Below are 26,616 nucleotides of genomic sequence, written 5' to 3'. Positions count from 1 at the left end.
TTTGTTGCGAAAGCTTGAATTTTGTGTGTGTGTTTGTGTTTGTTTGTGTGTCTATCGACCTGCCAGCGCTTTTGTTCGGTAAGTCACCTCATCTTTGTTTTTATATATAATTTTTCCCACGTGGAATGTTTCCTTCCATTATATATATATATATATATATATATATATATATATATATATATATATATATATATATATATATATATATATATATATATATAAACCTTCTCTTTAAAAGCTTCTTCTACTACAAGGGTTAGGCTGCTGAATTATTTGTTTAAATGATGAAATTAACAGATATAGTTATACAAACAATACTTTTGACAAACCTGGTAATTATTTTGGAATTAATTACAGGCTGGATTTGCTAATATGTTTTTGAATAGAGCCAAATAAATACTTTAAGAATCCTAGTGATTCTTTTTCCAAATGTTTATAATTATTACACAATTTATATTTGTTTATAAGTCAACAATAGAATCTAGGTCATGGAACAATATTGATTTTACCCTATAACAAAAGATATTAACTAGGAACAGTCAAAATAAATTACAAAATTTATGACATACACAAATCTCAGCACAAAATTAGATCTGGTGTTATATTCTTTAAAACTGAGGGCCAACCTTTCTCTTTTATGAATATGAAGATTACACTCGTGTATGTTAATGGTAATTAGTTAAAATGAAAAAATGAACTTTAGGAGGCATATGGCAAAACAAGTGAGGAAGTAACAAGATCCCAGCTTGCTTCGTCACAGGGTCAGTTAGAATCAGCTTTACTGCACAGCGATTAACTGACCTTGCACCTATTTCTCTTATAATTTGCCAGGTTGCTTTGGTTTTATTCTTGGAATTACACATTAGTTTGACATTTTCAAGTTTTTTATTATTTTTTTATTATATTTTTTTAAAGGATTCATTTGTATCTTTTAAAGGGGATAATGAAATCAGGACTAGTATTTTGTTTGGAGTACCCACAAATCTCCTCTTAAGGTCTTAAAAGGTAAGAGAAAACAGCCTCATCTGTGTGGCCTTCACCTTGGCTTGTTTGGTGTGAACTAGCAGTGAAACAATGTATCATTCCATGTAGCAGGAGAGTATCTGAAAATTTTTCAGTTAATGCTGCACTATTTATAAACTTACATTTCTTTGTACAAAAGCTACATTCATTTAATTGTTCCATTGTAAAATTCCTATGTATTAACAGAGAGAAACTTGAATGGAATTTTGTGTTGAAAACATTTGTACTATAGGGAATTTTATTATAACCCAGTCATTAGTTCTGACTGCTGTGATTTTTACAACATGTTCCTTTAAATAAATAAGTTAACAATAAATTTTATGTAAACTCATTGCATACATACATCTTCAGACACAAATGCAACAAGTGGCTGAGAGCCACATATACCCTTCATCTTAACATCTGGAACAGCTTTGTATCTTGCCAGGACCATTGCATACATGTTAGATAAACTTCCACCTGCAACAAAACAGTGCTAATATAAAGAAGAACCCATTAATTCCAAGAGTTTTTTAGTAACAGCAATAATAATAATAACAATAATAACAGTAATAATACTAACTTCATGTGGCTCAATGGCCGGGTGCAAGTCCCACTTGGGCGACTTGCATGACCCTAATCTACTCCAGTTATATAACCATGGAAATGGGACCTAGAGTTTAATGTGGAATCTGAACCACACATCATTCTTGGTGACTTATCACAATTTTGAGAGATGAAAGCTAGATTAAAGGTAGACTGAAAATTTCCCTGGTCCGAGTGGGATTCAATCCCATAATCTCTCAATTTCCACCAAGCACTTTTACCACTAAACCATCAGGCCCAATGGAGCTTTTTAGTACATAGGTAAAATAACTATCTGCTAATAATTTCTGCAACAGTGCACTTATTTTAAGGGCTTCAGTGAAACCAGATTTCCTTTATTTTTACAATTCACATTCTCAGCACTAAATTTCTCATAACTGTGTGAGAGAAACATAATTGTTCTGCAGGCACTGTGCTTTCATCAGCATAATCTTGCTGATTACTTTCTAGTTTAAAGAGTGTAATTTTTGTCAGTATAATGAGTGTATCTTTGCTTATACTTATATATTACATTTTGTACATTTAAGATTGTTTGCAGATGATGTGGTTGTCTACAAGAAGGTAGTAACAGCAGAAGAAACTGTCTACATTAACTTTTACTGTGTCTTAGCTGCAACAGATGTATTTTTTCACAATGGAAACTTGAAGTACACATTTGTAAATGTTCAGTCTTTTCATCATGTGCAAGTGCTGCCAGATAACAGTTTCCACCCTGTCCTGCAACTGAAAATATACGTGGATCTACTATGGTTTAGAATGTTTGCTCAATACTTTGCAAAGTTCACTTCAAACTATCTGCTCTAAGTTATGAATGCACAGTACACAATGATGAATTAAAGTTATTTGAAATAAATCCACAGTTTACACACAAGAAATCCAAAATTTACACAAACTTTATTTTCCTTCCTTAAGTAACACATTCTGACACTCCACAATCTTTTAAATCTCATGATTGCTCAAATTAAAACATTGTTGTAGAGCTCAGTGCAAACATGCCTGATCATCATAAGCTCCATACAATGAATTCTCTTTTATTGCTGACTGCACTCAGACTCCCCTTCCTAAAGTACACAAAATTGAAAAGCTAGACATCTGTTAAACTTCTTAATTCAGAATGTCACTGAAATGTGAAAGCTATAAATTCTGTGCTTTAAGTAATTTTATATACTTCCCATTGTACTGACACTAATATTAATGCAATCCTTGGCTACTGACACTATAAATTATCATATAAAATTTCATTCCATGTGATTGGGACATCCAAATGTAATCAACCAGGGTTTGAGACACATCTATACTATCCTGTTTTTGTTTGTTTGTCGCACCAATCACGGCGCCAAATTATTATAGACCAATTCTATTAAATAATATGTTTCAAAAAATAAAATAGTCAAATTAATCCTCTATTTAAATGACTGAACTACATTTCTAGTTTCCCAAATACTGTAAGCCTGCATTTTACAACACACAAATATCCTGTTGTACATGACTTATTCACTCAATACACATCCATGTTAACATGTTTAACATGATCAGTAACTTACAACTCCAAATATTCATATGTCACATACATACCACACACATTCCTTCATTCACTGAAGTATTAAGAGAAATGCAACTGGCATTATTTATTCACTCAATAGACATCCATGTTAACATGTTTAATATGATCAGTAACTTACAACTCCAAATATTCATATGTCACATACATACCACACACATTCCTTCATTCACTGAAGTATTAAGAGAAATGCAACTGGCATTATTTTACATAAAACATAATGTCAACAAAAAATTTTAAAAATATGTAAAAATATATGTTTTACAGAGAATTGTTTTTTCCCTGGTACTGAAAAGCTAGATATTTGTTAAACTTCTTCATTCAGAATGTTACTGAAATGTCAAAGCTATAAATTCTGTGCTTTAAGTAAGTTTTTGTACTTCCCAATGTACTGACGCTAATATTATTGCAATCCTTAGCTACTGACACTACAAATTATATAAAATTTCATTCCATTTGATGTATGGTAAAGGTGAAATTCAGTTTACAGTAGTGTATTTCACATTTCACTGCTTGTAAGGTAGTGACATCTCTAGGCTGAAGGTGCAGGCTGGCTCACATGAGAAAACATCAGTTACAGTTAAGCCATGAGTCATAGCTTGTATGCAGCTAACCTCTATCCACTTCTATATGGGTGATGTATGGCACTATGCCACAATGGGAGAACAAAATTTCACAATTATCATTTATTGATTGATGAAATTTCTCATGGTAGAATTCAGGTTAGACATCAACAATGTTTTAAAATCAGCAAATGAGATGGGATTGTAGACAATTTTCTGGTAGGACCATATGCTCTCCCAACACATCTTAGAGGTAGTGTCCACAAGAGCTTTCTTCGCAACACCCTTGCACACTTGCTACAAGATGTACACTAGCAAATAAGAAGCAGCATGAGTCTTATGAATATGGATCTCCACCATGTTTTGGTCACATTATTTGAGATGCTTTGGGTGAGATCTATCATGGAAGAGGAGAGGTATGTGAGGACTAATTCCATGACTCTAACATGAGAGATGGAGAGGTACGTGACGACTAGTTCCATGGCCTCTGCATTCTCTTGACATCAATCTTATGCTAAAATATCTGTGGGGTATCCTATAACAATTGGTTTATGCATCAGATATTGTAATTATGCATCAGACATTTCTAATTCAGAGATGTTTATCAAAATGTCATGGAAGCCTAAAAATTATTTGACACTGGTCAGGGGTATTTGAAAGGGTGCAAAAGTCTGTGATCTGATGAATCCAAACACATGCAATAGCAAGCGGAAGACCTTTTTTCAAAATCCATCTTTAATTTCTGACTTGAGAACTTTGTAAAATGTTCTTTCATTCAGTAACTAAAAATTTTTGGGCATACCTAATATGGACTTCCTTTGTTTTACTGCAAGGGAACTACTCTCAGAGATTGCAAAATCATTTCTCACTCATAAAAAAGATATTGGTCAGCAAACTATCACTTTTAATTGTGATTTTTAAATACAATACTATTCTCTAATATAAATGCGTTCGAATGATGATACTGGATGTCACTTTCTAAATATTACATTGTCGCACGTTGAGTTTTAAAAATAGTAAAAATTGTTCACTATAAAATTAGATCTTAGCGGTATAGCCACTACATACAACATTATGGGTGCAAAATAAGTGTCCTATTTCAAGAACCTAATTAACAACACCTACTTCCTAATTACAAAAAGGAGAAAGAACTCATCTTTTTCAGCTAATTAGTTGAACATACTTCTACTCTGGTATGAGGGAACCCCAGATAACTTAGGACAGGAAAATAAAATGAATATGATTCACATCATTAGAATACAAGTACAACATCCTACCGATTGTTTGTGTTAAGCATACACTAGCAGATGCAAAAATCACAATCCATTTGCAAATCTGACAGGCAAGGAAGTGTACAAATATGTTTCTCATAGAAGAAACTGATTCTTCATATTCCTCTGGTGCATTTTAAACTTAATTAAGTTGTTACCTGGAGCAAAGATACCATCTCCATTGGTATATCCAAATATCTTCAACATGTGCTGCAGAACAGCATTCTCCACAAGTGTAAATGCTGGGCTCACCTCAAATGTATGCCTATAACATCAAACAAAAGAGATAATTAATTTTCTGATGTAATTAATTTCATCTATCTGATTATGAAGTGAAACAGGATAATTAAATCAAATAATTAACAAAACTTTGAAAAGGATAGTTGGAACTCACCATATAGCAGAGATGCTGAGTCACGGATAGGCACAACAAAAAGACTGTCAGAAAGTGAACTTTTGGGCAGTCAGGACTCCTGTGGAAATAGTTAACATATATACACATACAATCACGCAAACACAGCTAACACTTGCACGACCACAGTCTCTGTCTGCTGAGACCAGGAGCCAGAGACTGTGGTCATGTGATGTAAGCTGTATTTGAGTGAGTGTGTGTATGTGTGTGTGTATCCTCATCTATTTCTGAAGACGGCCTTGTTGGCTGACAGCTCACTTTCTGATAGTCTTTTTGTTGTGCCTATCTGTGACTCAGAATGTCCATTATATTGTGAGTAGCAACTATACTTTTAAAATACTGTTATATTCCATCCTGGGTTTTACATTGTTAGTTTAAATAACCACTATTTTAATATTTAACAAGTAATAGCAGTAATAATAATAATAATAATAATAATAATAATAATAATAATAATGTACACAGCAAAACACTGTATTTATTAAATACAGTAAATAATTACTATTTTAAAATTTAACAAGTAATAACAGTAATAATAGTAACAGTAACAACAATAATGTAATTAATAATGATGTATACAGCAAAACACTGTATTTATTAAATACAGTTTGCAGAAATGTCTTTTCAAATGTTTTCCATAGCTTGCCCAACAATGGTATAACCAAACACTGTCCCTATAAATAACAAATATTCTAGACTTTGTAGTATATTTCTTTTTTCTTATGCAAAGAGAGAGCATTCCAATAATTGTTGTATTATTTTTCTCTGACATGATGTACACTGAGACAAAACACAGAATGTCTTTGTCTTTACTATTCTCACAGGACTCGAGTGTTCCATTACAAACTTCAAACAATGGAAAATCCAGGATGGAATGTAACATTATTATGAAAATGAAAGTTGTTATTCACCCTATAGCGGAGATGCTGAATCGCAGATAGGAACAACAAAGGGTTTTGGCCATTTTATTTATTTATTTATTAAGGCCTCTGTCAACAATAGATACACACACACACACACACACACACACACACACACAAACACACACACACACACACACACACATACACACACACATATATGCACACTTACTTAAACACAACTTGCACACATGAATGCAGTCTCAGGCAACTGAAACCACACTGTAAGCAACAGCACCAGTGCATGATGAGAGTGTCAACTGGATGGGGGTAAGGAGGAGGATGGGATGGGGAGGTGGAGTGATAATATGGTGGGGGTGGCAGACAGTGAGGTGCTGGAGGTTAGACAGGACAGAGGGCATGGGAGAAGAGGGGGAGGGGGGGAGTAGCAGAAAAGGAGAGAAGTAAAAAAGACTGGGTGTGATGGTGGAATGATGGCTGTGTAGTGCTGGAATGGGAACAGGGAAGGGGCTGGATGGGTGAGGACTGTGACTAATGAAGGCTGAGGCCAGGAAGGTTATGGGGACATAGGACGTATTGCACAGAAAGTTCACGCCTGCGCAATTCAGAAAAGCTGGTGTTGGTGGGAAGGATCCATATGGCACATGATGTGAAGCAGTCATTAACATGATGAATATCATGTTTGGCAGCGTGTTCAGCAAAAGGGTGGTCCACCTGTTTCTTGTGTACACAAACATTCCTAATGCCCATGATCTTACCACTATTGAACACTACCTTTCCCAATGCCCGACAGATTCCAAACCAACAACCTCCTTCCTAGTCGCCATGAGCAACTACATACTCACCTACAATTACTTCTCCTTTGAAGGCATTACCTAACAGATTCAGGGTATGGCTATGGGCACCCGCATGACACCATCCTATGCCAACCTAGAGAAATTCTTCCTAAAAACTCAGAATCCTAAACCCCTCATCTGGTTCAGATTCATTTATGACATCTTTGCTATCTAGATCAAAGGTAAGGACACCCTATTCTCATTCGTCCAGAACCTCAACTTCTCCCCCATTTGCTTCACCTGGTCCTACTCAACCCAACAAGCCACTTTCCTAGATGTTGACCTCCACCTTAAAGATGGCTACATCAGTATCTCAGTTCATATCAATCCCACTAACTACCAGCAACACTCCCACTTCAACAGCTGCCACCCTTTCCATACCTAGAAGTCCCTTCCATGCAGCCTAGCCACCCATGGTCGTCACATCTGCAGTGACAAGCAGTCCCTCTCAAAATATATCGAGGGTCTCACTGAAGCCTTCAGTCACCATAATTATCCTCCCAACCTTAGTATGAAAACAAATCCCCCATGCATTATCTTTCCAGTCTCCCACCACCTCCCAAAGTCCCATCATCTAGCCACAGAGGAGCATTCCCCTCATAACTCAGTACCACCCAGGACTGGAGCAACTGAATTACATTCTCCACCAGAGTTTCAATTACCTTTTGTCGTGCCCTGAAATGAGAAATATCCTGCCCATTATCCTTCCCACCACTCCCACAGTGGTATTCCACCATCCTCCAAACCTTACAAAACCCCTGCTCCCAATCCCTTACATCATGTCTCATATCCTTGTAATAGACCTAGATGTAAGACCTGTCCCATGCAACCTCCCACCACCACCTATTGCAGTCCGGTCACAAACATCACCTATCCCACCAAAGGCAGGGCTATCTGTGAAACCAGTCAAGTGATCTGCTAGCTAAACTGCAACTACATGCTGCATTCTATGTAGGCATGACAACCAACAAGCTGTCTGTCTGCATGAATGGCCAAAGACAAACTGTGGCCAAGAAACAAGTGGACCACCCTGTTGCTGAACATGCTGCCAAACATGATATCCTTCATATCAATGATGGTTTCACAGCCCGTGCCATATGAATTCTTCCCACTAACACCAGCTTTTCTGAATTGCACAGGTGGGAACTTTCCCTGCAATATAGTCTATGTTCCCGTAACCCTCCTAGCCTCAACCTTCATTAGTCACTGTTCTCACCCATCCAGCCTCTTTCCTATTCCCATTCTAGCACTACACAGCCGTCATTCCACCTTCACACCCAGTCTTTTTACTTCTCTCCTTTTCTGCTAATTCGCCTCCCCTCCTCCCATGTCCTCCTTCCCATTTAACCTGCAGCACTTCACTGTCCCCCACCCCCACCATATTATCCCTCCCCCTCCCCACCCCAGCCTTTTCCTTACCCCCACCCAGTCACCACTCCCATCATGCATTGGTGCTGCTGCTCACAGAGTGGTTTCAGTTGCCTGAGACTGCAGTTGTGTTTTCGAGTTGCATTTGCCGGAGTGTGTGTGTGTGTGTGTGTGTGTGTGTGTGTGTGTGTGTGTTGTCTTTTGTTGACGAGGGCCTTAATGGCCAAAAGCTTTAATTGTGAGAGTCTTTTTGTTGTGCCCATCTGCGACTCAGCATCTCCACTATACGGTGAGTATCAACTTTGCTTTCCATTACAAACTTCCATGTTCACAAAATATATTTGTTACCAACTATGCTGAAAATCATACATAGCTCACAAATTTAACTAACATTCAAGTACACACTACCAATTCCTTCTGTGGAAAGAAGCTTTCATGTAAAAACGCCCAGTTAATAATAATTTTCCAATGAATGATTTAACATTCCCACCAACAAGCATTGTAATAGAGGCAGATATGCCAGCATGGGCAGCACAGTTAACTAGTGTGGGCAGCTGCCATGGGGGGCTCATGCAAAACATTGCACAGGCAGACCTGCTGATGGAAGTGTTTACCTGCAGGTGACAGGAAGCAAATGGGCCAGTTCTAACACTGAGTTCAACCACAACAGACCTTGCCTTGTGTCCCATGCCATTTCTGTGTCCTCGGTCATCAGCTACCCACACCTGTCTTGGTTTGTGCTGATCCCTATGTATGCACATCTCTATGCAGTTTCAGGCTTTCTGCTTTCCCAAAGATTGCCTCGCATGGTGAGTTTTATTGCCTCGCATGGTGAGTTTTCATGTCCTCCCATCAAGTTCTGTTCTGTGGCTTGTTGCCAAATCACCATCGACACGTACAGTACACTGTGCCGATACTGTTGTTTTGCAGTGTTTTCACACCTGTGCAGATATTAAAGTGGTGCTGAAACATGTTCTTACATGTGTGATGCTCCAATTTTTTTCCTCCCCTTTTCATAGTGTTAATTTTGGGCTACCATCAACCCAGCATTTCTGCAATGCTTGCATGAACAGTTGCACATACAGAAAGAACAGGAACAGCATGATCAGTTGCAGGCATTGCTAAACCAGAATGTGGAACTGTCTTATGCCCATGTCATGCACGTGGTAAGCCATGCACACACTGTGCAGTTTTCTTTCCTACCCCCACTGCCCCCAATTCTATTTGGAAGTTTAGATGAGTCTATAGAAAGGTGCAAAAATTACTTGCACCAGTAATTGCTAGACTGCCAGTTAAGATATACCGTTGACCCAGTCAATAAAGCCACCTTGTTACTGGCCAGCACTGCAGGGTTATGTGAAGCTGTGCAAAATATAAAGCTCTCTACTGAAACTGAGAAACTCCCCTTTCACAAACTTTTGCATAACTGGCGATTTGAGTGTCCTCAATGTGCTACCTCATATGCAGACTCGCTGATGTGGGACATAATTGTCTGGTTAGCACCTGATCCTGATGTCCAGGTTAGGTTGTTGACCTCCTCTTAGCCAACACTGCCCAGACTGCAGAATTCCATGAACTTGCAGAGGTAGCAAGGTCTGTCCTTTCTGACAACTGGGAAGTGGCACAGTTAGGTGTGCATGTTAAACAGCCCCCAGTGCCCCACGGGTACTCCAGGTGTGCTTCCCTCGCACTGAGTCATCGTGTGTTGACGCCGCTGTTGTTTTTGAAATTCAAAAGTTTCACTTTTTCTTGTATGAGTATAGGTTCCTCCTCATCACCAGCCACAAGCCGCTAGTTTCCTTATTTGGCCCTCATTCCACACTACCATATGCAGCCTCCCTATTTCGCAGTAATTATTGTTATAAATTCATGACTGCTCCTCCACCCAGGATGCAAATGCTGATGTGCCGCTAGGTCTCGATCTGGAGTTCGATAGGCAGGAGGCTCTCTTGATTGTGTTGGATAATACATTGTAGTAAACCTTGTAGGATTTTCTGTTAACGGTACAAGAGGTCGTGACCACCACAGCTACTGACCACTTTTTCCAAAAAGTCGCTTTGTCTGTCCAGGTGTGCTGACCAGAATGCATCTCTTCATATATAGATTTGGCCTGGTGTACATTTTTATCCTCTGTGATTGACTCAACATTACCCCTTGGTCCTCTTGCTTGCTATTGAGGAGTACAGCTGTCAGGTGGTAACCTCCTCAGTGTAGCGATCTCGTGTACTCCAGCTGCTGCATGCCTTGCACTGGGGTATCACTCATATGAACACATTAGTGTGATGTCACATCTACTGGTTCTGATTGATCATGACATTGAACATCTGATGCAGGCTTGTGGAGCTTGTATGCTGAACCAGGGCTATACTGCTCTGCCAGTTTTCCTCTTGGCCAGTCTCAGAGCTCTCTTGGGACAGGGTGCACGTCGATTTTGCGGTCCATTTTGGGCAGAATGTGTTGGTGGTCAATGCTTTGCCAAGTTTCCTGTATGCATCCAAGCTGTCCTCCACATCACTGACTAACACTATTAGCATGTTGCAGGTCATTATTACCACTGACACGTCTCCAGAACCCTCGTGTCCTACAACAGTCGGGGAGTTTGAAGACTTCTGCATTCGCAACCATATCCAACATCTGACTACCACCCTGTTTCACTCAGCTTATAACTCAGAGGTGGAACGTTTGGTGCATACATTCAAGAACCAGATGAAGAAGTCAGTACCTGCTTCTTCCTGCAATGATGCCTTGTCGATTCTCTGGCAACATACCAGGTGACACCAGACAACAGGTGCAGTTTGTGGGGAACTTTGGCACAGGCACCAGCGATGGGGTCTTCTGGATTTGTTGCACCCTGTGTCACATGCCATGGATCAACAGGACTCGCTGTATTTCTCCCCTATGACTGCTGTTCAGGTCCAGTCTCTCACCCACCTTTATGTGTGTGTGTGTGTGTGTGTGTGTGTGTGTGTGTGTGTGTGTGTGTGTATGTGTGTGTGTGTGTGTGTGTGCTTTCTTTTTTGAAGAAGCAGGTCTTTGACTAAAGCTCAGTGTGTGACAGCCTTCTGGTTGCACCTGTCTTCAACTCGATATCTCATCTTTGTGATGAATAGCAATCTATCCTTTTCATAACATTGTTGATATTCCAGTCTGGAGTTTCCATTGTTTAAGTCGGAGACTCTTGCAGTGCACAGCCTTAAAAGTAAGCTTTCCAAATGTTCCTTTAATTAATCTCCTGTCACATATTTAGGGTAAATCATAAGCAAGAAAGGTTTCAAATCAGCCATAGAATATGAAGCAATTGAGAAATTGCCTGCTCTCACTGACCTTATGGATTTGTAAGGATTCCTGTGTAAAATCAGTTATTATACTCAATTCACACCCAAAGTAATGAAGAGCTCTCATAATCTGAACCTCTTTATGCCAGAAAGGCATGTCAACAGACATTTCAGAAACTACAAAACAAGCTAAAATCATGACCCGACTAGCAACCAACACCTCTACACATGGGTTCAGTGGCAGCTTATCACATTAATTTCCAAATGAGAAGCCTTTGGCTTTTGCACAAAACACATGATCAACAACACAAGAATAATATTTTGAAATCAAAAAGGAGGCTCTAGCCATTAGTTTCGATTTGCAAAAATTAAAAATGTTTTTATATCAGAACCAATTTCATCTAATTGCTGACAAAACACCTTTACTCTCCCTTCTGGGCCAAAATTCAAACTGACCAATTATAATGCAGATTGGCTCCAGCTCTGGGCTTTACCATTGTCAAATTTTCAATTATTTCATTTATTATCACAAGCTGTAGCTCACTCAAAAGCATTTGTTTTATTTAGATTGCTTATGGGACCAGGTTCAGAGTACACTAGCCCATGAACTCTATGCTTCCAAGTAGATTGTCACATAATACAAACCTGGAAGAATTTTCCCATCACTTTTTAGAAGATAGGAACACCTGAAAGGCAAGATCCCATTCTCAACAATGTACTATGCTATATGCAATAAGGATGGCCAACCACCCTACTGACAGTGGAACTTTCCTATCTTCCTCAGTATTTTGCAAAACAACATAACTTTAAGATTCCAAGGGCATTCTTCTCTTTAACATCAGAAAATTAAGTAAGCAAGGTTGTTATTCCATCCTCAGAACAACACACTTGAATGGGCACATTCTGGCTAAACTGCTTCAAGGTTACTCTCTTTGGACACTCCTTTGTTTTCCATGCCACCCCCCACCCCTCCTTCCACTGCAGAGAGAGGAGGATAACATTACACCATTCCCAGTCAGCACACAAGAGTGGGCACACATGTTTTGGACCACACAGGTAATATCTGCAGGTCCATCACAGCCCATCATGGCTACTAGATGGTGACAGTTACAACATCCTGGGTCCAACTCTAATACCAGAATCAGCTGCACTTGTGCTATTTGGGCTGAATGCTGTCAGCTCTCATCAACCTTTTTGAAGGACCACTACAGCAGGTGTCACCTCAAAGACCCCGGGACAACCAGCAGCTTCCCTGTGATGACTCGTGACTGGCTCTCATGACATTCTACTCCAAGACAGTGCCATCACTAAGGAAACTTGATCATTCAGTATTGCCAGTATCTCCAGTGCCTTCCACCTTCAAGGATGGCCCAAAGCAGAAGACAGTCAGTTGCTTCTAAAGGAAGAAAGGAAGATTAGGCTTTAAGGGTCAGATTCTGATGTACAATGATGTATGGCAGATACACTAGGAGCTACCCAGCACAATGTTGGTGGCAGCATATTACATGTGCTGGTCATTGGGGCTGATAAACATCTGACCACAGCCTGCTGTAAACCACTTCAGTTCTTCTGCCGTGATCTCAGGGTGCCATTTCATAGAGAAGTGTGTGATTCCTTGGACTGTGATTGACTTGGCATTCAATTTTCACCTGTAACTGCTGCTGCTGCACTTATGCTTGCATTTAGACCGTAATAAATTTTCTTATCGTGACATGCTTCCCTTCACTTCTGATAAAATTATCTGTTTCCTACTGTGTTTATTTTGTGTGTTTGTTATGACTTTACTATGGAAATAAATTTTGAGTTCCGTCTACAAAACTCTCCGTAATTCATACAACATGCAGTAATTGACAAAGCATCATTGTCTCATTTACATTTGCCTAAGATTACTTTACTTCCCAGAAAACTGTAGGAACAAACTCCTCCTGAAATTCTGGAGATACATTGCTGCAGGGTGATATTTATGCCTTCTTTGATTATAAGGAGACAGTGGTTTTGGAATTCTAAGGAGACAATGTTTTTTGGAAGACATGAAAAGTTGAGACCATAAATTCTTAATACTAAATACTGCTTACAATCATCCATACCCTTGACAATCAATTATCAAAATTCTTATGTTTGACCATCTATTGTACCTTTTTGGATATGGCTCATTACATTTTTCTGCAGTGGAAAAGCATTAAAAATGTGCCAAGGAAACATATGGTAGTACATCTGGTCCCAGTGTAAATATTCTCACAGTGATAAATTCTGAATGAAGTTTTCTCGTTGAGGCAGTCTGAAACATGTCTCCATCCATGATTCTAAGTTTCCAGCCAATAATTAGAACAAAATTGTTGTCAGTGTCAGTGACAAAAAGCAGAACAATACTACATACTCCCACTCAGTGGGAGATGTTGAGTACTTAGCGACATACATTAGTTTTTTCCTCTAAGTCATTTTCAGTCTCTGGTAACTCAATCAATTTTTTTTATTTCAGTTTTTATGATTACCTCCCCCCCCACACACACAAAAGGAGAGCTGTTCAAGATTAAGGAAGTTACAGGAATATCATCATCTAACAAGAAAGGGTTGTGTAATTGTAAGTGGTCAGTTTGCAGGTTTATATTAATTATAGTACATTACATTATGTACTTCCATGTAGTTAATTATCTATTACAGTTCTCTACATACAGATACCTATATACAATTATTCAAACTCCTAATCAATGATCAACAACCTTCTTGCACTATTTGAGATACATGTTGGGTTCAGACCAAGAAGAATTATTTCAGACTCTGTAAGAATCTCGTATTGTCACAAAACAAATAATAACAGACAATTGCTGGTTGACTGAAACCAATTTCCTGCATCTAGTCTTTCTTTTTGTAGAAATGATACTGCCATAGCCCCAGAATTTAAAAAAAAGCAAGCAAAGTTAGCCTAGTGAATGCATAGAGAATAATGAGATCTTAAACATTCAGTTTGCACAGCGAGTTACTCCTGCCCTGTCTTTTAATACATTTGAGTGTTATTAATGGAGGAGTATAGATTACTGAGTCATCTTCACAGGATATAATGTGAGTTCACTGTGAGAAAAATTTGCAATCAGTGCACACAGAGACAAGAACAGTGGAAACAAAAATGCTGTAAACACTGTCAGAAGCAATGTTGGCAACTTCAAACAATGTTTTACGAGGATTATTTTTCAGTTAACTTCAATTTTGAAATGAAAGTAAAACAAGTGGCCTTTCCTTAGCAGTTCCATTTTTACAAGACAGCATGTACTTTAATCTACTTTTCTAAATGAAGCACCAATGAAAACAACAAGACACTGCTTTTTCCAAACATCTGTGCTATCCACTCAAAATTTGATATCAGATGAAACTGGTGCAGTGATTACAGCACTTGTAGCTAATCCACTTTATCTGCATGTGCACTCTTGGAAGATGAAATCTATTCTTTTGATCACTGTCACAAGCTAAAATCTGTCAATGACAGAAGTATAGTTCCAAAGGTGTTTACACAGTATGTAATGTTAGAAACCAATCACTTTTACTTCCACTTCTGACATATTCTAAACCAATGACCAATTCGGGTTTCATAATTTTCTGTTTGTATGCAGGGAAAACTACATACTGCACTTCATTACTATTCTGGCTATCAAGGTTTCATATAGTAAACATACTCTTGATGAAATAGCTAGCAATAGTTTTGTGCAGCAAAGGACAATTAGCACAGATGTTACAAGAACAGTTGTCAAGTTGAGTGGCAGAATAGCTTCACCAAAGTAACAAATCCACAATGAAAATTTGACACAGTAGCTTCATCCACTTTTAACAAATACAGTGTACATACAGTTTGCTTCATAATTAAATCATCCCTTAAAGATCATTTTTAGAAAAGTTACACTTTGATATGGTGTGATTAATTCCCAATTGCAGACTTTAACACAATCTGACTTAATGTGCTATATGAGTGCTTGTTGGTTGTGAACCTTTACATACTCACACGTCGCTCATTCAGTAGTGCAATCAGTCACGATTTTGGGGAAGGAGTGGCTATTCATGCAGGGAAATATTTGAAGAATTTAAAATAATGACTCTTCCTAGCTTATATATCTATGAATGTGTATACTTTCTGAAAACTCACCAGGAATTTTCAACATTAAATACTCAGGTTCAAGACCATGAAACAAGGAACAGGGATGATTTTCACAGAGACACCCACAAAGGAGCACTCTACTTAAAAACTGTAAACTAGCAGCCCAAAATACTTTTTAGTGCATTGCCTTCTACAATAAAGAAAATTAAAGACTTTCATAAATTCAAGGTAGATCTTAAACAATTTTTACTAACACATAGTTTTTATAGCATTGAAGAATATCCGAATATGGAAAAGTAATATTATTCATATACACTGATATAAAATATTTGTATTTATTATCCAAGTTTTTGAAACTATATTGTAATTGACTACATCCATACAATGTATATTGCTAATGGATGAATAAAGAGATTGATTGATTGATTGATTTAAAGACAGTAGTAAGAATATTATGTGATTTCTTTTTCACTGTAAAACACTGACCATGCTTTTCTTCTTCCCAGTTTAGCCAGTAAATTTTAGCCCATTGGTCAAAAGATTTTAAACAATGAAAAAATAGTTTTATATGAACATCTTGTTCAAAAGTTATCTGCAGCACATTTAGTTTGTCAGATTCTGTGATGTCACTGAGCATTTTGCTACTGTGTAAGATACTACCTGTGTTGTCACTACCAGACACCACACTTGCTAGGTGGTAGCCTTTAAATCGGCCGCGGTCCATTAGTATACATCGGACCCGCGTGTCGCCACTATCAGTGATTGCAGACCGAGCGCCGCCACACGGCAGGTCTAGAGAGACTTCCTAGCACTCGCCCCAGTTCTACAACCGACTTTGCTAGTGATGGTTCACTGACACACTACGCTCTCAGGGAAATAATTTGACTATCACACCGTACGTGTTCACCTCAACTGATGATAATAAAAAGGGCTGCCGCTCATTACCTCGAATTTTGTAGGCGGCAAGATGGAATCCAAATTGGCGTGACCACTCCGTCCAGCTTTCCAGTGCAGCATAAAAAGGTCGAAAAGTTGGTGCAACTGCGTGTTGTGGCTGCGTTAGCGGTGGAGTGGCTGCTGCTGCATCATTTTGCATCGCACATTGACCCTGGACAAGCTGTCCAAGGGCATCCAGTAAGGCCTGCGTCTGTTGATTCTGTAAGCAATAAAATTCGGACAGTACATCTGGAGATTGTGGCAAAGCCATTACACAAGGAAATCAGGGCAGTATCGATAAAAACGCGGTTTTGCCTCGTCGCCAATGTTGTGGTTGGCAAGAGAGCCAACACCGTTTTATTAAAGGAGGCCGAAATGCACACGTTTTAGCTCACGCAGGCTGGTGTGAGGTCCGGAACATGACAAGGAAATTAGAATTTAGAAAAAACAGATGTAGCTGGTGGAATACTTAATTTTAATCCATTAATGATGAACGTCGCTCTTGTTCTACAACCGACTTTGCTAGTGATGGTTCACTGACACACTACGCTCTCATTTACCGAGACGATAGTTTAGCATAGCCTTCAGCTATGTCATTTGCTACGACTAGCAAGGCGCCATATCCAGTTACTATTGATATTGTGAATCATGTACCATCAAGAGCGACGTTCATCATTAATGGATTAAAATTAAGTATTCCACCAGCTACATCTGTTTTTTCTAAATTCTAATTTCCTTGTCATGTTCCGGACCTCACGCCAGCCTGCGTGAGCTAAAACGTGTGCATTTCGGCCTCCTTTAATAAAACGGTGTTGGCTCTCTTGCCAACCACAACATTGGCGACGAGGCAAAACCGCGTTTTTATCGATACTGCCCTGATTTCCTTGTGTAATGGCTTTGCCACAATCTCCAGATGTACTGTCCGAATTTTATTGCTTACAGAATCAACAGACGCAGGCCTTACTGGATGCCCTTGGACAGCTTGTCCAGGGTCAATGTGCAATGCAAAACGATGCAGCAGCAGCCGCTCCACCGCTAACGCAGCCACAACACGCAGTTGCACCAACTTTTCGACCTTTTTATGCTGCACTGGAAAGCTGGACGGAGTGGTCACGCCAATTTGGATTCCATCTTGCCGCCTACAAAATTCGAGGTAATGAGCGGCAGCCTTTTTTATTATCATCAGTTGAGGTGAACACGTACGGTGTGATAGTCAAATTATTTCCCTGACGCGACGTAGCAACTCTGTCCTACGAAGAAATTTTGTCTGCATTAGATGCATATTTCAAAGAGTCAGTCAATGTAGTTGCGAAAAGGTATACCTTCTTTCGTACAAAATGTACGGCAGGTCAGACTAATTGGGAGTGGGTTGCAACCTTGCAAGGCCTTACTAGGGATTGTGCTTTTGAGTGTCAATGTGGACTCCCTTATTCAGATACTATGGTATGTGATGCAACTGCACAGAACATTTCTGATGTTCGTATAAGGGAACAGATTTTGAAACTAGTCAATCCCTCCCTTCAACAAGTGATGGATATATTGGATCGGCAGGACACACTTGACTTTGCTCAGGAATCATTTGAAACTTCACCAGCTGTGTGTCAGGTTAACCGGCCTGCCGGGCGTGCTGCACGGAGCAGTAAACAGCCCTCGCGCCCGGCCGCACCACTGCCGCTAGGCTCTCAGCCACCTGTGCCGCGCCGGCAAGCAAATGCAGTGCTAAAATCATGCCGGTGGTGTGCTACTAGACATTCGCGTGAGAATTGTCCATCACGCCAAGCTATTTGCTTTTTCTGTAATTAAAAAGGACATGTTCAGAGTGTTTGCCAGAAAAAGCTCTGATTGGAAACTCACAACCATTCCAGGCCCTTTGCTTTGTGCCGGAATCAGAATCGAACCAAGGATACTCAGGCTCGCGAAACTTCGCCCATGGAAATTCATGTAGTTCATTTCAGTCCGCCCAGTGCCACTCTCTCTAACAGTGACTGTGTTCATCCCACAAATAGTGTGCATTGACATCGCCGGAACTCCCGTCAAGTCGCAAGTGATTTTGTACCAGTGTCAGTTCACATTGCACGAGACAGTCGCTCTTGTCGTCAGCAGGACAATAAACTTTTTGTGGACTTGGACATTAACGGCAAAGTGATACCATTCCTGCTCAATACCGGGGCTGCAGTTTCACTGATCAATCAAGACACTTACAAACAGTGTGCTCCCTGCCACCGTTGGATAAGCAGCTGCAGCAGCAAGTCATATACTCCTAGCTCACTCATTTGTTACATAGTTTAATTCTTAATTTCTTTGCGTGTTTTTGGTACTTGCATTGTTTAATTCATAAATTTCGGGCATATTATAGTGTTTGAGAGTTGTAGCATCGCGTTTTAGTACCTGAATAGTATAAATTCGCGTAGTCGTCTGTCTTCTGTTTTTGTTTTGAATGGCCAGTGTCGGTTGGTCACAGTCAGTGTGCTCCCTGCCGCCGTTGGATAAGCAGCTGCAGCAGCAAGTCGTATACTCCTAGCTCACTCATTTGTTACATAGTTTAATTCTTAATTTCTTTGCGTGTTTTTGGTACTTGCATTGTTTAATTCATAAATTTCGGGCGTATTATAGTATTTGAGAGTTGTAGCATTGCGTTTTAGTACCTGAATAGTGTAAAATTGCGTAGTCTCCTTCCACCGTCGAGCAGTGTGTCAGCAGTGCGCAAGCAGCAGCATTACTGCATTTACTAGGCAATCTTGTATTTTAATAACCGTTTAAATTTTGTGTCGATTTGTTTGCGCCTCTGTAGATTAGTTCAGACGTTCTTTGCACAACAGTTTTTAGCATGGATAGGCACTGCAACTGTTGTGTTCGGATGGAGGCTGAGTTGGCATCCCTTCGCTCCCAGCTTCAGGCAGTGTTGGCTTCGGTCACACAGTTTGAGGCTGTTGCCAATGGGCATCACTTTGGGGGTCCGGATGGGAGTTTGTCGGGGACGACCAGCTCGTCATATGCATCCCCAGATCAGACTATGACTGTGGTTGCCCGGGATACTGCCTGCATTGAGGCTGATCCCTCAGCTGTGGTAGAGTGGGAGGTCGTCTCAAGGTGTGGCAGGGGGCGAAAGACATTCCGGAGGGCTGAACGGAAGGCCTCTCCAGTTTGTCTGACGAACCGGTTTCAGGCTCTGTCTCAGGCTGATACTGATCTTTGGCCTGACATGGCTGCTTGTCCTGTTCCAGAGGTTGCCCCTCAGTCTGCAAGATCCGGGTGGTCGCAGAGGATGGGCTTACTGGTAGTTGGGAGCTCCAACGTCAGGCGCGTAATGGGGCCCCTTAGGGATATGGCAGCAAGAGAGGGGAAGAAAACCAATGTGCACTCCGTGTGCATACTGGGGGGAGTCATTCCAGATGTGGAAAGGGTCCTTCCGGATGCCATGAAGGGTACAGGGTGCACCCATCTGCAGGTGGTCGCTCATGTCGGCACCAATGATGTGTGTCGCTATGGATCGGAGGAAATCCTCTCTGGCTTCCGGCGGCTATCTGATTTGGTGAAGACTGCCAGTCTCGCTAGCGGGATGAAAGCAGAGCTCACCATCTGCAGCATCGTCGACAGGACTGACTGCGGACCTTTGGTACAGAGCCGAGTGGAGGGTCTGAAACAGAGGCTGAGACGGTTCTGCGACCGTGTGGGCTGCAGATTCCTCGACTTGCGCCATAAGGTGGTGGGGTTTCGGGTTCCGCTGGATAGGTCAGGAGTCCACTACACGCAACAAGCGGCTACACGGGTAGCAGGGGTTGTGTGGCGTGGGCTGGGTGGTTTTTTAGGTTAGATGGCCTTGGGCAAGTACAGAAAGGGCAACAGCCTCAACGGGTGTGGAGCAAAGTCAGGACATGCAGGGACCAAGCAGCAATCGGTATTGTAATTGTAAACTGTCGAAGCTGCGTTGGTAAAGTACCGGAACTTCAAGTGCTGATAGAAAGCACCGAAGCTGAAATCGTTATAGGTACAGAAAGCTGGCTGAAGCCAGAGATATATTCTGCCGAAATTTTTACAAAGATACAGATGGTGTTTAGAAAGGATAGATTGCATGCAACCGATGGTGGAGTGTTCATCGCTATTAGTAGTAGTTTATCCTGTAGTGAAGTAGAAGTGAATAGTTCCTGTGAATTATTACGAGTGGAGGTTACACTCAATAACTGAGCAACACTAATAATTGGTTCCTTTTACCGACCTCCTGACTCAGCAGCATTAGTGGCAGAACAACTGAAAGAAAATTTGGAATACATTTCACATAAATTTTCTCAGCTTGTTATAGTCTTAGGGGGAGATTTCAATTTACCAGATATAGACTGGGACACTCAGATATTTAGGACGGGTGGTAGGGACAGAGCATCGAGTGACATTATACTGAGTGCACTATCCGAAAATTACCTCGAGCAATTAAACAGAGAACCGACTCGTGGAGATAACATCTTGGACCTACTGATAACAAACAGACCCGAACTTTTCGACTCTGTATGTCCATGAACCATGGACCTTGCCGTTGGTGGGGAGGCTTGCGTGCCTCAGCGATACAGATAGCCATACCGTAGGTGCAACCACAACGGAGGGGTATCTGTTGAGAGGCCAGACAAACGTGTGGTTCCTGAAGAGGGGCAGCAGCCTTTTCAGTAGTTGCAAGGGCAACAGTCTGGATGATTGACTGATCTGGCCTTGTAACAATAACCAAAACGGCCTTGCTGTGCTGGTACTGCGAACGGCTGAAAGCAAGGGGAAACTACAGCCGTAATTTTTCCCGAGGGCATGCAGCTTTACTGTATGATTACATGATGATGGCGTCCTCTTGGGTAAAATATTCCGGAGGTAAAATAGTCCCCCATTCGGATCTCCGGGCGGGGACTACTCAAGAGGACGTCGTTATCAGGAGAAAGAAAACTGGCGTTCTACGGATCGGAGCGTGGAATGTCAGATCCCTTAATCGGGCAGGTAGGTTAGAAAATTTAAAAAGGGAAATGGATAGGTTGAAGTTAGATATAGTGGGAATTAGTGAAGTTCGGTGGCAGGAGGAACAAGACTTCTGGTCAGGTGACTACAGGGTTATAAACACAAAATCAAATAGGGGTAATGCAGGAGTAGGTTTAATAATGAATAGGAAAATAGGAATGCGGGTAAGCTACTACAAACAGCATAGTGAACGCATTATTGTGGCCAAGATAGATACGAAGCCCACGCCTACTACAGTAGTACAAGTTTATATGCCAACTAGCTCTGCAGATGACGAAGAAATTGAAGAAATGTATGATGAAATAAAAGAAATTATTCAGGTAGTGAAGGGAGACGAAAATTTAATAGTAATGGGTGACTGGAATTCGTCAGTAGGAAAAGGGAGAGAAGGAAACATAGTAGGTGAATATGGATTGGGGGACAGAAATGAAAGAGGAAGCCGCCTGGTCGAATTTTGCACAGAGCACAACATAATCATAACTAACACTTGGTTTAAGAATCATGAAAGAAGGTTGTATACATGGAAGAACCCTGGAGATACTAAAAGGTATCAGATAGATTATATAATGGTAAGACAGAGATTTAGGAACCAGGTTTTAAATTGTAAGACATTTCCAGGGGCAGATGTGGACTCTGACCACAATCTATTGGTTATGACCTGTAGATTAAAACTGAAGAAACTGCAAAAAGGTGGGAATTTAAGGAGATGGGACCTGGATAAACTAAAAGAACCAGAGGTTGTACAGAGATTCAGGGAGAGCATAAGGGAGCAATTGACAGGAATGGGGGAAATAAATACAGTAGAAGAAGAATGGGTAGCTTTGAGGGATGAAGTAGTGAAGGCAGCAGAGGATCAAGTAGGTAAAAAGACTAGGGCTAGTAGAAATCCTTGGGTAACAGAAGAAATATTGAATTTAATTGATGAAAGGAGAAAATATAAAAATGCAGTAAGTGAAACAGGCAAAAAGGAATACAAACGTCTCAAAAATGAGATCGACAGGAAGTGCAAAATGGCTAAGCAGGGATGGCTAGAGGACAAATGTAAGGATGTAGAGGCCTATCTCACTAGGGGTAAGATAGATACCGCCTACAGGAAAATTAAAGAGACCTTTGGAGATAAGAGAACGACTTGTATGAATATCAAGAGCTCAGATGGAAACCCAGTTCTAAGCAAAGAAGGGAAAGCAGAAAGGTGGAAGGAGTATATAGAGGGTCTATACAAGGGCTATGTACTTGAGGACAATATTATGGAAATGGAAGAGGATGTAGATGAAGATGAAATGGGAGATATGATACTGCGTGAAGAGTTTGACAGAGCACTGAAAGACCTGAGTCGAAACAAGGCCCCCGGAGTAGACAATATTCCATTGGAACTACTGACGGCCGTGGGAGAGCCAGTCCTGACAAAACTCTACCATCTGGTGAGCAAGATGTATGAAACAGGCGAAATACCCTCAGACTTCAAGAAGAATATAATAATTCCAATCCCAAAGAAAGCAGATGTTGACAGATGTGAAAATTACCGAACTATCAGCTTAATAAGTCACAGCTGCAAAATACTAACACGAATTCTTTACAGACGAATGGAAAAACTAGTAGAAGCCAACCTCGGGGAAGATCAGTTTGGATTCCGTAGAAACACTGGAACACGTGAGGCAATACTGACCTTACGACTTATCTTAGAAGAAAGATTAAGGAAAGGTAAACCTACGTTTCTAGCATTTGTAGGCTTAGAGAAAGCTTTTGACAATGTTGACTGGAATACTCTCTTTCAAATTCTAAAGGTGGCAGGGGTAAAATACAGGGAGCGAAAGGCTATTTACAATTTGTACAGAAACCAGATGGCAGTTATAAGAGGCGAGGGACATGAAAGGGAAGCAGTGGTTGGGAAGGGAGTAAGACAGGGTTGTAGCCTCTCCCCGATGTTGTTCAATCTGTATATTGAGCAAGCTGTAAAGGAAACAAAAGAAAAATTCGGAGTAGGTATTAAAATTCATGGAGAAGAAATAAAAACTTTGAGGTTCGCCGATGACATTGTAATTCTGTCAGAGACAGCAAAGGACTTGGAAGAGCAGTTGAATGGAATGGACAGTGTCTTGAAAGGAGGATATAAGATGAACATCAACAAAAGCAAAACAAGGATAATGGAATGTAGTCTAATCAAGTCGGGTGATGCTGAGGGAATTAGATTAGGAAATGAGGCACTTAAAGTAGTAAAGGAGTTTTGCTATTTGGGGAACAAAATAACTGATGATGGTCGAAGTAGAGAGGATATAAAATGTAGGCTGGCAATGGCAAGGAAAGCGTTTCTGAAGAAGAGAAATTTGTTAACATCGAGTATAGATTTAAGTGTCAGGAAGTCATTTCTGAAAGTATTCGTATGGAGCGTAGCCATGTATGGAAGTGAAACATGGACGATAAATAGTTTGGACAAGAAGAGAATAGAAGCTTTCGAAATGTGGTGCTACAGAAGAATGCTGAAGATTAGATGGGTAGATCACATAACTAATGAGGAAGTATTGAATAGGATTGGGGAGAAGAGAAGTTTGTGGCACAACTTGACCAGAAGAAGGGATCGGTTGGTAGGACATGTTCTGAGGCATCAAGGGATCACCAATTTAGTATTGGAGGGCAGCGTGGAGGGTAAAAATCGTAGAGGGAGACCAAGAGATGAATACACTAAGCAGATTCAGAAGGATGTAGGTTGCAGTAGGTACTGGGAGATGAAAAAGCTTGCACAGGATAGGGTAGCATGGAGAGCTGCATCAAACCAGTCTCAGGACTGAAGACCACAACAACAACAACAACAACATGTGCATAACAGGGAATCAGTGATCATAATGCCGTTGCAGCATCCCTGAATATGGAAGTTAATAGGAATATAAAAAAAAGGGAGGAAGGTTTATCTGTTTAGCAAGAGTAATAGAAGGCGGATTTCAGACTACCTAACAGATCAAAACGAAAATTTCTGTTCTGACACTAACAATGTTGAGTGTTTATGGAAAAAGTTCAAGGCAATCGTAAAATGCGTTTTAGACAGGTACGTGCCAAGTAAAACTGTGAGGGACGGGAAAAACCCACCGTGGTACAACAACAAAGTTAGGAAACTACTGTGAAAGCAAAGAGAGCTTCACTCCAAGTTTAAACGCAGCCAAAACCTCTCAGACAAACAGAAGCTAAACGATGTCAAAGTTAGCATAAGGAGGGCTATGCGTGAAGCGTTCAGTGAATTCGAAAGTAAAATTCTATGTACCGACTTGACAGAAGATCCTAGGAAGTTCTGGTCTTACGTTAAATCAGTAAGTGGCTCGAAACAGCATATCCAGACACTCTGGGATGATGATGGCATTGAAACAGAGGATGACATGCATAAAGCTGAAATACTAAACACCTTTTTCCAAAGCTGTTTCACAGAGGAAGACCGCACTGCAGTGCCTTCTCTAAATCCTCGCACAAACGAAAAAATGGCTGACATCGAAATAAGTGTCCAAGGAATAGAAAAGCAACTGGAATCACTCAACAGAGGAAAGTCCACTGGACCTGACGGGATACCAATTCGATTCTACACAGAGTACGTGAAAGAACTTGCCCCCCCTTCTAACAGCCATGTACCGCAAGTCTCAAGAGGAACGGAAGGTTCCAAATGATTGGAAAAGAGCACAGGTAGTCCCAGTCTTCAAGAAGGGTTGTCGAGCAGATGCGCAAAACTATAGATCTATATCTCTGACGTCGATCTGTTGTAGAATTTTAGTTTTTTGCTCGAGTATCATGTCGTTTTTGGAAACCCAGAACCTACTATGTAGGAATCAACATGAATTCCGGAAACAGCGATCGTGTGACCCCCACTCGCTTTATTTGTTCATGAGACCCAGAAAATATTAGATACAGGCTCCCAGGTAGGTGCTATTTTTCTTGACTTCCGGAAGGCGTTCGATACAGTTCCGCACTGTCGCCTGATAAACAAAGTAACAGCATACGGAATATCAGACCAGCTGTGTGGCTGGATTGAAGAGTTTTTAGCAAACAGAACACAGCATGTTGTTATCAATGGATAGACATCTACAGACGTTAAAGTAACCTCTGCCGTGCCACAGGGGAGTGTTATGGGACCATTGCTTTTCACAATATATATAAATGACCTAGTAGATAGTGTCGGAATTTCCATGCGGCTTTTCGCGGATGATGCTGTAGTATACAGAGAAGTTGCAGCATTATTAAATTGTAGCGAAATGCAGGAAGATCTGCAGTGGATAGGCACTTGGCGCAGGGAGAGGCAACTGACCCTTAACATACACAAATGTAATGTATTGCGAATACATAGAAAGAAGGATCCTTTATTGTATGATTATATGATAGCGGAACAAACACTGGTAGCAGTTACTTCTGTAAAATATCTGGGAGTATGCGTGCGGAACGATTTGAAGTGGAATGATCATATAAAATTAATTGTTGGTAAGGCAGGTACCAGGTTGAGATTCATTGGGAGAGTCCTTAGAAAATGTAGTCCATCAACAAAGGAGGTGGCTTACAAAACACTCGTTCGACCTATACTTGAGTACTGCTCATCAGTGTGGGATCCGTACCAGATCGGGTTGACGGAGGAGATAGAGAAGATCCAAAGAAGAGCGGTGCGTTTCGTCACAAGGTTATTTGATAACTGTAATATCGTTACGGAGAAGTTTATCAAACTCAAGTGGCACACTCTGCAAGAGAGGCGCTCTGCATCGCGGTGTAGCTTGCTTGCCAGGTTGCAAGAGGGTGCGTTTCTGGATGAGGTATCGAATATATTGCTTCCCCCTACTTATACCTCCCGAGGAGATCACGAATGTAAA

At 40.6% G+C, this 26,616-nt stretch overlaps 1 protein-coding gene across 1 annotated transcript in view; it reads right to left on the bottom strand.

Annotated features, from left to right (window-relative positions):
• Positions 1–26,616, bottom strand: part of LOC124795429 (acidic amino acid decarboxylase GADL1) — a 169,923-nt gene that overhangs the window by 72,538 nt on the left and 70,769 nt on the right. The window contains exons 3-4 of the mRNA XM_047259455.1: positions 5,162–5,268; positions 1,367–1,482 (exon numbers count right to left, since the gene is read on the bottom strand). Of these exons, the coding sequence (XP_047115411.1) occupies positions 1,367–1,482; positions 5,162–5,268 (223 nt within the window). The remainder of the gene's footprint in view (positions 1–1,366; positions 1,483–5,161; positions 5,269–26,616) is intronic.

This window comes from Schistocerca piceifrons, chromosome 4 (assembly GCF_021461385.2).
Source record: "Schistocerca piceifrons isolate TAMUIC-IGC-003096 chromosome 4, iqSchPice1.1, whole genome shotgun sequence".
NCBI classification, from domain to species: domain Eukaryota; kingdom Metazoa; phylum Arthropoda; class Insecta; order Orthoptera; family Acrididae; genus Schistocerca; species Schistocerca piceifrons.
The sequence above is the reverse complement of the archived record's forward strand: the minus strand, read 5'-3'. Positions and strand labels throughout refer to the sequence as shown.